Source organism: Protopterus annectens, chromosome 13.part0, assembly GCF_019279795.1.
Source record: "Protopterus annectens isolate FY-2018-M chromosome 13.part0, PAN1.0, whole genome shotgun sequence".
NCBI lineage: Eukaryota > Metazoa > Chordata > Ceratodontiformes > Protopteridae > Protopterus > Protopterus annectens.
The window spans coordinates 558397310-558416159 of NC_056747.1; the positions used below are offsets into that span (position 1 = coordinate 558397310).

The 18850-nt window shown below is 37.0% G+C and overlaps 1 protein-coding gene across 2 annotated transcripts in view; it reads left to right on the forward strand.

Annotated features, from left to right (window-relative positions):
• Positions 1 to 18850, forward strand: part of GALNT17 (polypeptide N-acetylgalactosaminyltransferase 17) — a 1233091-nt gene that overhangs the window by 455258 nt on the left and 758983 nt on the right. For both annotated transcript variants that reach the window (XM_044054203.1, XM_044054202.1), the window contains exons 4-5: positions 931 to 1105; positions 16237 to 16434. In XM_044054203.1, coding sequence (XP_043910138.1) covers positions 931 to 1105; positions 16237 to 16434 — 373 coding nt within the window. The remainder of the gene's footprint in view (positions 1 to 930; positions 1106 to 16236; positions 16435 to 18850) is intronic.

The window sequence follows — 18850 nt, forward strand, 5'->3', positions numbered from 1 at the left end:
TTTAATACGCTATTTGTGTGTTTTATGCTATTTATCCAAAGTGTCTCGTCACTGGCACTTTAATGAATCTGAGTTTGTACAAGAAAGCACATACGACATATTTAACTGCAATATAAATAAAGAAAATGGACAGTATTGCTAGCAAATGTGTAGGCAACGCAACATCTAAGCGGATAACGAGGAGAACTTAGCAACCATATATTGTGGATCATAACCGAAAGGATACGCAGACAAAGGAAACACGTGCATTCTCTGAAAAGTAAAGCATATCTATTTTAATACATCTTTCAAACTTCATACACTCTATTAATATTATTTAAAAGTAAGACTGGCTTCCTTATATATGACTACATCAACACTGTCAAATGTTCATTATTGCCTTAAAAAGCAACTAAGTTTAGCAAAACTTGTACCTTAGTCATGAGGGCCAGCAACCAATACTAAATCTGGATTTGGGTAGCTCCACAAGTAATATTGCAATACAGCTTAATTTAACTTTGTTTACATTACAGTGGAAGGCTGTGCCTTGTATTTCATACTAACTCTGCCAGATACAAAGGTTTCTCTCAAAGCCATCCATTACTAATATTCTCACTATCCACAAATTCACTTTTTCTCAGTCTTCTTCCTTGCATACATACTTCACTTTGCATTGCTGTTTACATTGTTAGCATCACTATATAGCACATCGTGTTAAATATTCATAAATATTATACAGCAGTAAAAAAAGAATAAATATGGAAAATTGCCTGCAGAAGTTATATTGATTTACCCTACCATTCCTTTACTGCTTAAAGAAGCAATCTTAAAATATTGAAATTTTGAACTATTGACCTTTCGTTGCCTTTCTTAATTTGTCAGCAGTTGAATAACATTATTTAGTACTACATGATTTTACTCTTTGAATTGCTAATGATATATTTTCTTTAGAGGAGCTGAAGAAGCCCCTAGAAGAATATGTACACAGACGATACCCTGGTCTAGTGAAAGTGGTCCGTAATCAGAAACGGGAAGGATTAATTCGGGCAAGGATTGAAGGCTGGAAAGTTACAACTGGACAAGTCACTGGATTCTTTGATGCCCATGTAGAATTTACACCTGGCTGGTAAGTGTTAACCTATTTTGTTTACCAATTACATTTAATATACACAGAAAACAGCATCAAATTATTTCTAAGTACATTAGTGTCATGGCCAGATTTTGTTAAATGACAGAAGTAAAATACCTGTCATAAATATGTGCGGGCCAGTACAAAAACTGTCAGTGGTCAGTTATTATCTGAATTATTTAATCTTCAAAAGCTTTATTATTTGGTGCTCTTTTCAAAGTAAAAGTTGTCATGCAGTTAACTTAGTGGAGTAATGGATTTGTAATGAGCTATTTCCTGTGGCCAAGCGGTGGTTGCTGTTCTTCTTTTGGCTTTTCACGGTTAGGGGTCGCCACAGCGGAACTCTGGTCTGCTAATGATTGTCAGTAGATTTTTTATGAGTGCTGAGGTGCAGTTTGATGCCCAACCTTCAATGAAGGCGCACTCATTCTACACATGTCTTTCGAACACCACTCGACCACGGGGAGGACATGCAGACTCCACACAGAAGGCGCTCCGACCGAGAATCAAACGGGAGAACCTCTTGCTGTGAGGCAACAACACTACCCCTGCACCACCATGGCTTATCCTGTGGCCAAGCGGTACAAGGTTTAATTCCCTCACCCCCATTGCCTAACTGTTTGACTCTGAGCAAGTCACTTAACCGTATACCACTCCTGGAATGAGTCTGAAAAAGGTCCATGGACATCAGTGCTCTACCCTGGAAAAGAAATAAAATAAAAAGGCTAAATGTCAAACTACAAAATACTGGAAAAAGTATATGCACTGATATATGTGGAGAAAAAAATATATCAACTCTTTATACATAAAACCGAGGAACCAATTTACAGTTTTAAACCAAGTCACTAAAGACACCAAAAGATAAAAACATTGAAAAAGTTAAAAGTGTTAAATTATGCAAGTGTTATAAACAAATGTGATTAGGATTTTGTGCTTAAGAAGCATATTTTTCCAATTAAAGCCTCAGATTTTCAGCTTCATGAAGAGGTACTAGTAAGAAATCCAGGGCACTTTTCTGACTCACGATGCTTGATGCAAACGGTTAATGTGCTTGGCTAAGAAATATATAAAGCTGGTATCTGATCAAGAGCATGGTTTGCATGCCATACGCTGAGTACTGTTATTTATTTTTTTTTTATTTTCAATAAACACTCAACTAAGGAATCAAAATGTCAGTATAGAACTATTTACAGTATCGAACATTTGGAAAGAAAAGAAAATGACTTTCCAAATGCACAATGCATAGTTAGTACTTTCTTCATATGACACAAGTAACAAATGTAATCATTTTCAAGTAGCTTTCAACTTTGTCCAGTCTTAATTTTCTTTTTCTCATTCAATCTAACAACAGACCACAATTGCTAAATAAATACATTCTTCTAAACTGGGTGCTTTTTTCCCGATTCGTTGTAATTACTTTTCTCAGTATTTCTAATAAGCTCCATTATACAGGGGATTCTTTTTGCTTTATACAAGAAGGAAGGGAGCATTAATTAGTATCACTGACTCTGAAATAATGCATCTTTCAGACCACATACCTTACGGAAAATTTTGAATCTCTTTACAAAATTCCCTGTTTTTGTCATATCTATAAAATGTAGGTGCATATGTTCAAAATCTTAGCCATGCAATCCAACCCAGTTGTTGTCTCTGTGTATCATGGGCATTTATTAGGAGGGAGTTTGTTAGCTAAGAAGTTTCTAGAGGTTATGTGGGGGGGTGTTAGGTTTTGATATTACTGTCTGCGTCTGTCTATCAGAAACATGGGGGTCAGACCCAGTGCAAATTTTTGATTTCCCATTCATTTGTCAAGGTTATGATATAGGGTTAAGGGTGGACTCTCCTTCACAAGGATGGGAGCCTGTTCCTGAGTATGGGGATAGTCTGAGACACATATCTGTCTTACCAACTTGTCTTATTTATGGCACAAGCAAAATTTAAATCCTTGGATCAACAGGTTCTGATCCTGTTAATTTTGCAGATGTGCAAAAGGTCCATTAGGGATGGATTTAAGGATGCCTTATGTGCCAGGCATAGATGGCCTCTCAGTATAGCTTTAATGGAATCCATGTAAGACAATATGTATACCCTGGATTCTCCTGGTAGGGAATCTTTATGGGAGTTCCAACTGGTGCATATGTCTAGTCAGGTACACTCTGAAGGTGGTATTATACTCAATAATGGGTCTGATAAGGGCCAAATAAAGTGGCACTGTGATCCTAGGACCTGGATGCCATGTTCTTAATTATAAGTTGGATGACAGAATGATTTTCTTACAACCATGGCCACATTAGTAAAAGGCCAGATTACTGTCTACACATGTTCCCAGATCCCTGACTACCGGGTCAACTCTTAGGGGCATCTCATTGATGGAGTAATTAGCCTGGGTGGCAAATTTCCTAAAAGGCACTATAATGCATTTCATAGCATTGATTTTTTTTTTGTCACCAGTCATTTGTCTGTTTTAGACTATCTTTGAAGATATTTATGTCATGGGGTGAGGGATCTATGATAGCTCCCAATTTGCAGTCACTTGACATTAGCCTTTACCTTAAAGAAGTAGATGCCAAATAGGTACAGTCCTAGCATGAAGTCCAGTGCTACCCTGCTGGTGACTGGTCTCTGAGTGGAGGAGGTGTCACCAATCCTGACTTCCAGAGTCCTGTCTATGAACCAGCTAGCAATTCAATAAGTTATGCAGGGGTTTATGTGCAGTTTGGTGAGTTTGTCAACGATACCTAGGTAGGGTATTATAATGAATGCCTCAGCCAGGTCCAAGTAGGTGGTATGGACTGTTTTCCCCTCATCCATTGCCTTGTGACATTCTCAGAATATTCACTAAGATTAGTAGGCATGACCTTCACTTGACAAAACCAAACTGGGTTGGTTCAAGTGGGTGAAGGTTGTCTATGTCTTTAGTCATTTCTAAAATAATTATCTGCATCGTTTTGCATATTAGACTAGTCTGACTAATAGGTCTGTAGTTTCAGGGGTTGGTTGATGGTCCACCTTTGTGAAGTGAGATAACCATTGCAGTTCTCCATTCCCATGGTACAAAGCCTCTTTTGAGTCTATAAAGTGACTCAAGTTGTCCTAATAGGTCATGATTCAAGCTATTAAGGAGGCATCCTGGGATGTTAAGGCCAATTGAGAGTGTTTTTGGCCTTAGAGAGCACTGCCAGGGCCTTCTCCTTGTTAATAGTTGGGGGGATTATGCTAATAGGTATTTCATGGGGGGAGGCAGGGGTGGAGTGGGGGTGAATTTTGAGCTTAATTTCAGTCAGCAAATTCGCTATGTTGCTTTGCTTAGTGAAGGTACCAACACTGATCACCAGTTCAGCACACTGATATGTGGTGCCTTTGAAGCTTTGAATATAGCTATAGAAGGGCTTGTGGTTCTCTCTAGTTTGTGAAATTTTCCTGACCTTGTAATTGGTCTTGTTGGATTTAATTAGCCCTCTTAGCTTCCTGTTTATTTGAATTATGACACCAACCAGCCTTTAATACTTTTTAAACATCCAGCAAAAAAAAAAATAATTGATTTAGAAATGTTACTTAATTTATATGGCACGATAAATATTCTATTTAAATATCTCCATGTAAAAATCTTCTAATAAACACTTGATGAACCATAAGCAACGTTGGTGCAGGTTGAGAATACAAGTGAGCAAAAATTGCTTTATAAATTCTATCACATAATCTGAAGAGCACCATGGTGTACACACAGTCTGGCGATAAACTTAGAGTTAATACTGGGACAATTTAGAGTATTAATAGTACTGCTACTGCAATGTCAGTACTGTTAATTATTAAAAACAAATATTACTTGGTAATGCTACCTTGTTATTCATTTAAGCATTACTTGTCTTCTGCAGCATTGTAAAACATTTGCTTCCCACAATGCGGATTGATATTAGGCACTGTCTTCCAAGAAGTTGACCTTGATAATTAAAAAGAATATAGGTGTGCTACAGCCATTTATAAATCCATATTCTATGGGAGAGAGTAGTATCATATAGTAGACAGCGGCCTGGCTAAAGAGCTCCAGGTAGCAGCTTATCCTTGCCTTGTGCATTTCATTGTAGCATTATGCAATCATAAGTAGCTGTATGGCACACGCATAGGGGGTATGCTATGTTAGTCTGTATCTATATAGAGCTATTCATTTTCACCAACTAAAGTGTATATGTAGAATGGTTTATACTGTGTTTGGACTGATAGCTGCTCATGTGCAATGAACATTACATCTTTATTTATGCTTTGATCACCTTATCTGTAGCTTATGAGATGTTCATATAGATATACTAGTATCATTCTAAACTCAGGAACACTGGCAAGAATATACTTCTTCAAAGACTACATATTGTAGGAGGAGCATTGCTGTCAGAACTGTTAACCTGCCTTTCCGCAATGGCTAAGCTAACTGCAGTATTGTTTTTTTACTGTAAAACATTCTAGGGAGAATTGCTTAGTGACCACCAAACTCCATGTGCTCTAACATTGTCTGACAGGTAGGACAGCCCTTGTATATCTGACAATCTGGAGGAATAAGCAGTGTTGCCATGGAAACATGGAAAGATATAGCCTAGTATAGTACATTCAGTATGTAACATCCTGACTGTGTTGTTACACTATGTGAGGAGATTCACATCACTGGGTTAGCCTAGTATAGTACATTCAGTATGTGACATCCTGGCTGTGTTGTTACACTATGTGAGGAGCTTCACATCACTGGGTTAGCCTAGTATAGTACATTCAGTATGTGACATCCTGGCTGTGTTGTTACACTATGTGAGGAGATTCACATCACTGGGTTAGCCTAGTATAGTACATTCAGTATGTGACATCCTGACTGTCTTGTTACACTGTGTGAGGAGATTCACATCCCTGGGTTAGCCTAGTATAGTACATTCAGTATGTGACATCCTGACTGTGTTGTTACACTATGTGAGGAGATTCACATCACTGGGTTAGCCTAGTATAGTACATTCAGTATGTGACATCCTGAGTGTGTTGGTACACTATGTGAGGAGATTCACATCACTGGGTTCTGGTCATTGAATTGGACAAAAATTCAGCAGACAACAGGGCCCCAACAAGAAACACATTTGGAAAGCCATGGCCACTGCTGAATGCAGCCCTCATTACTTAAAAGGAACACCCCAAACTATCTACTGGAATTGCTGCACTCAGTGTGATGCAGGTTTTCCTGCCAGCCAGAAATTGAAAAGCATGCCTAGTTTTTGAATAACTTGTTTTAAATCTGAAATATTGTGTGATTCAAAGTTGCTGCATTGACATCAATCATGTCAACTTAACGCCATGTCAGCCTTACCCACTAGACCATGTATTAATATGTGTGTGTGTTATATAAACAGTGGATATAAAAACTGTACATACCCCCTGTTAAAATGCCAGGTTTTTGTGAAATAAAAAAAGAGACCACAATAAATAATTTCAAAACTTTTCCCACCTTTAATATGACCTATAACCTGTAGATTTCAATTGAAAAACAAACAAATCTGTTGGGGGATAAATATAAAAAATAAAAAACGTACAATAAGTTGCATACGTGTGCACACCTTTAAACTAATATTTTGTTGAAGCAACTTTTGATTTAATTACAGCATTCAGTTTTCTTGGGTACACACCTGCCATCAGTTAGAGACTCTGATTAACCCCAAATGAAGTTCAGCTGTCCTAGTAGGATTTCCTGACTTTTATTCAGTTGCCTGCTATGGCAAAAGCCATGGTTCACAGAGAGCTTACAAAGTATCAAAGAGATCTCATTGTCGAAAGGTATCAGTCAGGAGAAGGATACAAACAAATTTCCACAACATTGGATATACCATGGAACACAGTGAACACAGTCAACAAAAAGTAGAGAAAATATGGGACAACAGTCACATTGCAAAGAACTGGACGTCCCTCCAAAATTGATGAAAATACAAGACAAAAACTGGTCAGGGAGGCTGCCAGGAGACATACAGCAACACTGAAGGAGCTGCAGGAATTTCTGGCAAGTACTGGTTGTGTACTACATGTGACAACAATCTCACGTATTCTCCATATGTCTGGCCTATGGGGTAGGGTTGCAAGATGGAAGCCTTTTCTTACACAGAAAAACATCCATGCCCAGTTAAAATTTGCAAACCAATACAGCAAGCCGCCCAAATAAATGTGGGAAAATGTGTTATGATGTGATGAGACCGAGGTTGAACTTTTTGGCCACAATTCCAAAAGGTACTTTTGGTGCAAAAACAATGCTTTGCATCATCAAAAGAATACCATCCCCATAGTGAAGCATGGTGGTGGCAGTATCATGCTTTGGGGTTGCTTTTCTTCAGCTGGTACTGGGGCTTTAGTCAAGGTGGAGGGACATATGAACTGTTCCAAATACTATCCACTGTGTCACTTTTGGCCCAAAACCTTCAGGCATCTGCTAGAAAGCTGAAGATGAAGAAGAATTTCACCTTTCAACATGACAATGATCCCAAGTATACATCCAAATCAACAAAAGAATGGCTTCACCAGAAGAAAATGAAAGTTTTGGAATGGCCCAGCCAGAGCCCAGACCTAAATCCAATAGGAAATCTGTGAGGTGACCTGAAGAGGTCTGTGCACAAGAGATGCCCTCGCAATCTGACAGATTTGGTGCGCTTTTGCAAGGAAGAGTGGGCAAATATTGCCAAGTCAAGCTGTGCCATGCTGATAGACTCCTGCTCAAGAAGACTGAATGCTGTAATAAAATCAAAAGGTACTCTATCAAAGTATTAGTTTAAGGGTGTGTGCACTTATACAACCAGCTTATTGTACGTTTTTTATTTTTTATACTTTTCCCCAACAGATTTGTTTGTTGTTGAATTGAATTGTAAGAATATCACTTTTGTATATCACAAAAACCTGGCATTTTAACAGGGGTATGTACACTTTTTATATCCACTATTATGTGTCTGTGTGTGTGTTACATGTTTGTGTATGAGATAAACAATGGTCAGTACTACATTCACAGCCTGTGACAAGTTGTATGTACTATAAAATAACTCCAGTGTGAGTTCAATTTAACACATTAGCAAAAAAAAAAGGTTACACAGTAATTTTTGCTCAACCTTCTTATTGTAAAACATGTTATTTGTTTGTTAGTGTAACAATCACATTAAGCATAATCCATTTTCCTGGCGTGGCTATCAGGATAAATGGCCTTAGACAAATATTCAGAAAATTAATAAACCTGTCACTCCAGATAGATAGTCCCATCACGTGAGAAGGCAGTTATGTAAAAGAGAAATAAAACGTGACGTATATTAATGAATATGGTATAAATTACTGAGTTTTGCTTAGGAATTGTGTTGCAAATCACACAGATGCACCATAAATATTTAGTTAAGCAATGACCACTAATAAAGATAGAGTCTACTTCATAATGTCAAAAGCCGACAATATCAAAGCTGATATTGTCAGCACCCCAACATTGAAATCGCAGAACATTGTGCAGGTAAACGGAAATCTCCATAGGGGGACATTTCCATTTACCTCAATGTAGTGCGGTCTCGGAGTTGGAATATTGAAGTAGGGGGTGTGTGGGGGGTGCAGGGGGGCTTGCCTCCTGCCTACACTAGTTCGTTTTTATTTTTGTTTGTTTTTTTTTAAAACATTATTCGATGTTTTAGTACATTGATCACTAGAGGTCGACCTTTAGTGATTCCATGTAGTAAGATTTCGATAATGTGATATAGACGCTAAAGGTACAGCAGATTCATGTTGTAAAGTTACTATAAAGGATTGCAAGAAAGGTTAACCATTGTACCCGTTATGCAGTTGGAGTCAGGAAGCCCACTGCGACTGATAATGAGAGTAGAGACAGGATGACACATTGGGTCATGTTGCAACATTGTGGCATTTGTGACTCTATTTTTTGGTAAAATGGCTTCAGATGCATTATTAAGTGCTTGCTTGTGTGGGATCCATGGCTTTGGAAGAACCTGTTTGGGATTAATGGGTGTCAAAATTTGTTTTCCACTTTGAACAGTGATGCTGAGAAGGTGTACTCACTCAGCTTAGTATGGGATATTGATATTTCAGTAATGAGTTGAGTGGCAGTACAGAAAGTGTGAGGTGGTATATACCATTTCTTTAAAGACTTCAGTGCTGCACACTTGTCAAAGAGAAGTGCAGCATTATGAGTCTGTTTTGTGTGACTCATTGTAAGATACCATCTGAACGGAAGCCAGTGTGTTTGCTTAAGACACACACAAACGTATACAAACCTAGGCTCTTGAAGGATGTCTAGCAGTAAACCTGGCACTTTATGCCTACTGCACTTTGAGATCTTATGAGGATATATTATTGATTTTATCAGTTGTTCTGATTTTATTTTTAGTGAATTGCAACACCAGAACTCTTAAGGAGACCTGTATGAGAATATGGCATACTTTGAGAAGACCTGTTTCCAGAGGATAGTCACAGCTGGGCCATAATATAAGAACTAGTAGCATTTGGGAAGATGAGCATGTCTTTGGCTTTTGCAGAGGTGAAAGTGAGAATCTGATCAGTTTTGTAGAAACTGAAAATGGCCAGATATTTGTTTTGTCAGTGCTTGCAAAGCTTTCAAAGAAAAGCATCAAATCAGGGTAGGTGGTCTGCAGTGACAGAGTATCGTTTACAAAGATGATTATAAAAGAACTGCCCAAAGACCATCTGTGCTGTTGCAGTGGTCCTTAGTTTGGCACTGTAGTTGAAGTCATTCAGCCAACCTGAAAATTGTTTGTATGTAGATTTAATGCTAGGTCAACAGCAGGCAACCCCTCCCCCCACACCTTTTTTAAATTAATTAGAGTGGGCTTGGCATCCTGGTACATTAATGCAAAAATCTTTAAAAAAACGTTGGAATTGAGTATGTAGTAGAGCCTTTGATGTAATATCAACATTGTTCTTCATTCACTCACTTGCTGCTTTGCATTTCTAAGCTGGCTAAGTGTGCTGGTGCTGAATCATTTTGCATTAAGACATTACAAATAACCAGCAAAAATGTAACCTCGTTCCTTGCATAAAAGAACACCATAATGCTTCTTGGAATATATGCTGTGGTTCTACCTTACCTGACTTAAATGTATATTTCCTGCAGTTTGTTTTGCAGTAAAAATCAGTTTTCCTGCCTAAGGCAGGACTCTGACAAAAGCTTTCTCTTGCCACCCTTCACAACGCTGCACCAGAATGTTCTCTGTTTGTACGTAAGATTACTGACGAGTGCTTGTTGGATTAATTTTATAGAATACTGGTTTTATTAATGTATTTTTTTAAACTGAAAAAAAATAAAAGCTGTTATGAAGACAGGGTGGGGAACATCTGTGGAATCCAATTAACATTGTAATATCTAGGTTTAAAATGCTGCAACTAAAATAATAAGATTATCATTTGGGGTGTCATAAATTTTTAGTAGAATTGCTTTAATTTAGATGTAGGCATTTTAATTGCATGCTTCAGGCTATATGAAAAGGATTAATAAATCTGTTCTAAAATACAAACTGTCATGTCTAATGGGCAAACAATCACAGATACAATTTATACAAATCATTTACTTCTTCTGTTAAAGTATAATAACATGTAGATTTTATCTCTTTAAACACTTCTTTAAATAAACATATTTGCCTAATTTTCTAATACTTATAATCCTAATTGTTAATCATAAAATTGATATCCTATATCATATAATAAGCATCAGAGGAGATGAACTGTGCAAGGAAAGATCAGGAAAACAAAAGCAAACATTTGGGTGCAGTCTCGAAAAAAAAAAATCACAGTACAAATAGAGAGTTTGTGATCCAGTCCTTGACTCCTGAATTTTAGCTGCCTGAATATATTAATACAGTAAAATAAGATATGTATTATATGCACTGATTTTAAGGTAAAAAAAGCATTTGTGATGTTAAAAGCTGAGTCTCTTTTATAGGGAATTGGTACAATCATGGTTCCACTTTATCAGAACTTTGCAGATTCATATTTGAAAGACATTGAGTCGACAGCTGCACATTCGTAATGATTTGCCTACATTAATGGGAAGATGAACCTTGTTTTATGAGAGCCTGCATGTTACAGTGAAATGATGTGCTGCAACATGGATGCAAATCCCGAACTTTCAACAGCAGTATATACATATGTAAACACGTCTCCCTATTGCAAAAGAGTAACATGCATAATGTATAAGTGATAGGGGGACAGCTACTACACTGATAAAGGGCTTGGCACATATGTCTATAAGTATGATTCATAAACATGAATCTATAATATACTCATTTGCATACTAAGCATATAAATAGTCATGACCTTATGCCAGTAAGCAGTAGTTTTCCAGGAAAATGCAGAGATGTGAGATGAGATCAGTTGGTACTTGTGCGTACCAGGACATATTACTAAAGGGGTCACTTGGGTGAATGTTTAATTTTGGTGCTTGTGTATACCTGCACATTTTACTGAAGGGATCACTTGGAGAAATAATTGATTTTGGTGCTTGTGCATTCTAGGGCATACCGCTGAAAGGGTTGCTTGGGTGAATGTTTCATTTTGGTGCTTGTGCATTTTAGAACATACTCCTAAAAGGGTCACTAGGGGAAATAATTCATGTGTGTGTCAGGGAACTGCTTGTGCATACATGGCCAGACTATTGAAGTGATCACTGGGCAAAATAATTGATTCTGCGTCATTTTAGTGTTTGCGCACTTTTAAGGCAAAGTAAAGCACGGATTGCTGCAGAAAATAATTTGTGTGCCAGGGAAGTGCTTCTGCATACTTGGATAAACTACTGAAGGGATGGCTGGGGTCAGGTTTGTGGCTTGCAACTCCAATATCAAAGGCAAATCATCGGTTTAAATAATGGATATGCGTGTAACACAAATGATGGACTGAGTTGCAAAACTGCCTTATTAGCAGACAAAGCCTTGCATCATTTCTCATTTGCATCTCTTAATTTTACGGCCTTTTGCATTATCATAAATGGCATCTAGGCATCTTGCCTTTGCTGCACTCATTTATAGCATCAGGAATACCCCTTTCACATTCGTGCAAGTAACTGCGTACCATCTGATGTCTGGCCGTCAATGCCAGTGGTATTTAAACTATACAATATTCCAAGTATCTGTATTAAAGGTTTTAATAGGATAATAGTGCAATCTATTAATGCTGAACATCAGTGTTCTGCAAAGTCTAGTGAATGAAATAAAAGTTAGCCACCAACATATATATATATATATATATATATATATATATATATATATGACAAAAACTTCCGAAGGCATCTGTAAAACATAAATAAAACTAGGTATAACACAAAAAGAAAGAATGTGGCAAGTAGAACCTATGATTAAGCAAGCTTTCTTCAGAATAAATAAACTGTGCACACAGTAATTTTGATAGGACAAGATTACTTTTATTTGTTTTCTTACACTATTTTAACTTTGTAATCTACACAGTTTATTTATTCTGATGAAGTTCTTAAATAAATAAAGAAAAAAGCACGCTCAATCACAGGTTCAACTTGCTTCATTCTTTCTTCTTGTGTTATACCTAGTTTTATTTACGTTTTACAGATGCCTTCGCAAGTTTTGTTATTTTAATAATTTTCTTCGCCAGTGTTTTCTCAGTTTTATTCGTATATATATATATATATATATATATATATATATATATATATATATATGTATATATATATATATATATATATATATATATATATATATATATATATTATATATAATATATTATATATTTTTTTTAACCTCATGCAAGGGGAAATACTCTGATCCACCAGCAAATTTATTATGACATCAGACTGGGGTAAAAGATGAATTTCCCCCCAATGCTGCAGTTTACAGTGGCCTGTACCAGTCTATCACTCTAGCATAGGATTGTTGCAATGGATACCTTAGGTAAAAGCTGTAGGTAATAAATAAGTTATTCTTTTTATGCAATGCTATCATATTCTAGGATTACAAGGAAGTATTAAAACTGTATTCCTGTAGTACAAATGAGGTATTAGGCAGCCCTCATTTGGGTTCTTCTCAGAATAGGTTACTTCTGAAAATCTCTGCATGTTTTCTTTTTGCAGATATTACCCTCTTTATATGATCTTTTCAGCTAGATGCTCCCAAGTTCTCAGACATTAAAACACCATCCATGAGAAACTGTGCGCTTATCTCAACAATTAGTATCTGTTATTCTGCTGATGAATTATGACTTTACAGGGTCTGTGTTATGTGGACAATAAAATTCTATTAAAAGCACATGAAAGTGTACACATACCTACAGACATATGTAAATATGTATGCATGCACGCACGCACACACCCACACGCACACACACACACACACACACACACACACACACACACACACACACACACACACATACAGAAACATCATGTTCAACACACCTGAAACAGAGTAAATGTGATGCACAAATGGAAGCAATCCTTGTAAAACAAGTCTGAGTGTGAGATATAAAGGTCTTTTTATTCATACTATATGAAGTGCACTCTGTAATGTGAAGACCGTCGGCTACAAAGGAACCAGGCTTTAGCTGCATTTGATGCCACGCATCTAGGAAACTCACTGTTTCCACCCGAGTTAGATAACGAGAACATTCGTGGGCTGCTGTTCCCAAATAGTACATTCAACACGCTGCTTGTATGCATTTGGCAGCTGAAATTTGCACACTTTTACTTCAGGAGTACGTCTACCGCTCATGAGACAGGATATGCAGTGTGTGTAAACATTTCGTATTGGGGACGCTAGAGTATTCTTGGCAGCTCTGTCATGAATGTTTGTTGTCAACCCTCAGAGTGCAGTGGTCTCCATACTAGTCACCATAGTAACGAATCCTGATTCCTGATGTGCAGTGGTCATTGCCGCAGTCTTATCTATGTAAACATTATGAACTACACCCCTACTGAATCCCAGCTTATATATACATCATGAACCCAGTGTCTGTAAGATATGGCAAGTGGTATAACTGTGCACTCATTAAAATGATCAGTCGCCTGAGGAAAATTCTAATAGTATGTTCACTTCACATTAGTAAGACTTGAATTCAGTGCTCAGTGATGATTACTGATTGTGAAGGTTATGGCTAGAAGGTTACAGTGAACACACTAGCCTGTTTTTGTCGTTTTTACTGAATGGTTTGTCTGACATTTGTAACCTTTTATCTGCATGTTACTTTGGAAATTTTGCAGACACCCTAATACTTAATGTTATCAGGCTTGATTTTACACTCTATTTCTAAAGTATAACCATATAACCCTCTTATGCTGCACTGATGAGGTCAACAAAGGCCGGAACATGCATGCACATAGGTAGAGGGATTTGGCTTTATTGGCCTGAGTGTACTCAAAGACTTAAAAAGTGAAAAGTATAAGGTCATGGGTATTCAGAAGCAATGTAACTGAAACACTCTCTTATCCTTAAGGTGTCATTTGCATATATCCCATGGGCCTCTACTACAGGAAGTTTATGGTATTACATAATGAAGATGCTCCAGTGTGGATGGATCTTTCTTGCAGTTTTTAGTAAATGTCTTGGGACAGCAATCCTGTTTTGCCTGCAAAGTCCTCAAGCCGGTGTATATACCAGGTTAACAAATGTAAATAAATAAGTTAATTAAAATAAATATAAAAGAAAGGGATGTTGACTCTTTGGATATCACAGGCATAGGTTTATTGGGCTCCCAGAAATGTCATAGACATTGGTAGCTAGTGTTGTGATACTGCTGGACAACTTTATAAATATAAATGAGTAAAGGTTAATATTCAGATAGATGAATATAGTATACTGACTAGTTTGTGTAAATTTGAGGGACCAGATTACTTATCAAATCACAGGCACTGTAACAGTATTACCAAATAATGCTATTGTGGCGAGATCAGCTGCAACATTAGTAGAAGGGAGATGTAGTGTACCATGGTTCATAGATATCTGTTACTTTGTAATAATATCACTGCCAGATAGATTACATATCTAGTACCTTAATCTTCCCTAGGACTGATGATTGTTTCACATTATTCAGTGGATAAGCAATTTCAGTACAAACCAGTAAGGTGGCAGTAATTTTGCAAAGTGGCATCCCTGCATTACTTATCAACAAAATATTCCAGGATACTAGTATTAGAAACAGAATATAGTGCAATAATGTGCTCCAGGGCTCTGTGCTGCTATGTTATAACAGTACCAAGAGAAGAAAATTATTTCTCCTTATGATTTGATCCATACAGAAATGATTCTGTTTGCTACTAAAATGTCCTATGTTATGCTATACTAATTAAATATCAAAACTGTACAAAAGACTGATCTGGCTGGTACTCAGTGTTATGATGCCATTTGCTGTTAGAGATTCTTTAATATGGCTATATGTCTTGAGAGTGTGCTAGAAGTACAAAGCATTACCTCTGACCATACTATTGCTATTGACATACCTCTCAACTATTCAGATTTTCTAAGAATGTCCAGATGTATCCCTCATATTTTTGGTCTGTTCCTCATAAAATTTTGTTTTTCTGACCAGTCTTTGGCAAATTGTTATGGAATGAAGTCAGAGAATATTGACAGATATTTGACATTCAGACTTCTGACCTTTCAGAAAATTCATGCTAATGCAAAGACTGTTATTTCTTTAACCTTTTAAGTATATAAGAGCAATATTTAAAAACTGGCCCTATTTTTGTACTTGGTCCCCCCATTATTTATGGCTTTGCCCAGATTTCTTGCTTTAAGAGGTTGAGAGTTATGGCTATAGAGCTGCTGTATATATTGAAATTTAGAATGTGTATCTGGACCACATTTGTAAAGTGACATCACCCTTTTTTGTACTTTGGTACAGCTACATTTGTTAGAAATAGTACAGGTTTTTGTATTTAGCAATAACAGCAGACATTGAATATCTGTAAATATTGAGCACATTAGTTTTGCATATAAAATGATAAAGGTTAATGGTTCTTTTAATACAATTTTAAGACTAAGCATCTTTGTTAAATCATTAAAGTACAATGTCAGGGCTTTCCAACTCTAAACTTGAATATGTTATAAATATCCACAGAATTTATGAACAGTTTGAGTTTCTTCATTAATTATTTGTGTCCTCAGGGCTGAACCAGTGCTTTCCAGAATTAAAGAGGACAGGAAGCGGATTATTCTTCCATCAATTGACAATATTAAACAGGACACGTTTGAGGTGCAGCGGTATGAGAATTCTGCCCATGGTTACAGCTGGGAGCTCTGGTGCATGTATATCAGCCCACCTAAAGAATGGTGGGATGCAGGGGATGCTTCAGCTCCAATCAGGTGTGTTTTTCATCTTTTTTTATATATGTGCGACAGCAGGAACAACAGAAAATCTGCTCTATATGATTCATTAAAATCGACAAAATGGAAAAAAACATCTTCAGTCTGTTTGGTCAAAGTGTTGTGCACCTATCTCATTTTAGTGAAAAAAAATAGAGTGAGAATAATCACAAACTTAGGAAAAGGTTGCTTTTCATCTGTATTTATATCATCAAGATCATGTGAGGCATATACTGACATTCAACGATAAGTACTAATGAATAGATTACTTGCACTACTTATAATTCAGTGCTAGTGGCTAGGAGGTAACATGCACACCTTGTATACTGAATAATCAGAAAACTATGGGTTCTATTCCCACACCAAATGCTTTAATTTATTTTTCCATTTCTGACACTTCAGTGCAGTATGGAATGGGGGTGCTGACCTCCTGATGTGCCATCCTTCATATGTGATTTTTAACCCAGATCCCAACTGCCTCACTTGTTAGTACTTAAATGTGTGTAAATGATCCTGAATTTACATACTATGATAATAATAATAATAATACAATACAGAACAGAATACAATAATTTTATAAAATAATATTACATATTGATCAAAACAGAGGAAGTTACCTCCACAAAGAGACCAGTCATCAGTGGAGTCTATCCAGGGTTCTGTGCTGTGAACGTCTCTTGTTTGGCATTTACTTTTCTGAAGTAAAAACCCATACCAAAGGCCTCTTGCTGACTAAGTGTGCAAATGACTGTTGCTAGAAGCAGTCTTTGAATTCTCACATGACTTGTTGCAAATAAATAACTGGTGTCAAAATTATAGTCTGAAACTAAATGCCAAGAAATGCATTATTGTATCCTTTGAGAAGTCATCTACCCCAGAGAGCTACCACATTGACAATACAGTCTTAAGAGTTGACCAATTTGTTTGGAATTTGGGAACTTTTGTGGACAGTGACCTAACATTTGACCAGCATGCATATATTGTTGTAAGAAAACACCTCTATATTGCACAGCTTATAAACAAAGGGATTGTGTCTAGATCTAAGGATGTCATTATCACCTTTTACTCAGCCCTCATTAGGTCAGTCATTGAATATAATGCTGTATTTGGCGTTTATCTGTCCAGACTCATGCAACAACTGTAATGCCACAGAGATATCTTACTAAAAGGATACAAGGCCTACACAACATGTCCTTCATGGACCGACTCAGTCCCGTCACTTATTTGGTATCCTACAGACTGCTAGAAGGTGACCTGTGTCTGGCATACAAAGCATCCTCTGACCCATTACTCATGGATTTATTGCACATTAGCAATTCAAATGGCACCAGAAATATTCTGTTTAGGGATCTAAACTTCTGCAGCATCAGCAGACCAGTTTGGAGGGACAGGTATATTTCACAAAGGCTACTGCTGTCATGGAACAAACAACCCATCCACATAAAGTTCATCCCTGTCCATTTTCAAACTCGACTTAGAGCTATTGATTAGAAACAGAAAATGTATACTGGGACTGCTCCTGTACTACTAATGGACAGATGCAGTTCCTAAATGCTTTATCCAATGCATGGGTAGTCCCCTCAAATTATCTATGCTATGATCCCAGTTATTCTCATTAGGGGCAAAATATAATTATTGATCATGGGATGAATAAGATCAATCTGTAACCAAATGGGACAGGTTATTTCGTGCACAAAAAGAGAAACTGTCTAGGCTTAAAATGGCCCACAATGGCAGCTAGCCTAGTACTTTCCTATGAACCTATAATTTCCCTTGTGGCATGTTCAAATGCCTCAAACAGTATATAAAAATGTTTCAGGTCTCCCATCAAAAAAAGGCTACAAACACAGTTGGAACACACCTGGCAACAAAACGTAAAAAGATAAATAACATGGAAAGGATGCTAATCCTCATGTCATAAATATAAAAATGTCTAAACCACAAGGAGACAGATTCCAAAAGAGTTGCTCTCAGTGTAAGTCTGCCCCGATTCCAAAAGACTCGCTTTTAGGCCTTACATTGAAGTAAGACACTTACACTATCTATAAACAGGCTTATACCAGAGGCCAGAATCCAAAAGACCTATTCTCAGTGTGAGTGGTCACTTAGTCAGAGAGCAAGTCTTTTCAAATCAGACAAGATGTCTCAAGCTCTAACGATCTTTGATGTTATACTGCTTATAAGCAGTTCTAATAGGGGAATGCAATTATGAATAAGCTATGAGATCATTTCATTGTGTTTTATTCTGTATTAAGTCCAATAATATTGCACAACTAATAGTGGGTAGTTCTATTTAATATTCATTTCACATGGTTCAGTGAGATAATGTTTTGGTAACTTGTCGTTTTTGTTCATTATTAGGGACTGGTTGTTAGGCAGTTGGAAGTTTGCTGTGATTGTGTAGTTTGCAAACTAA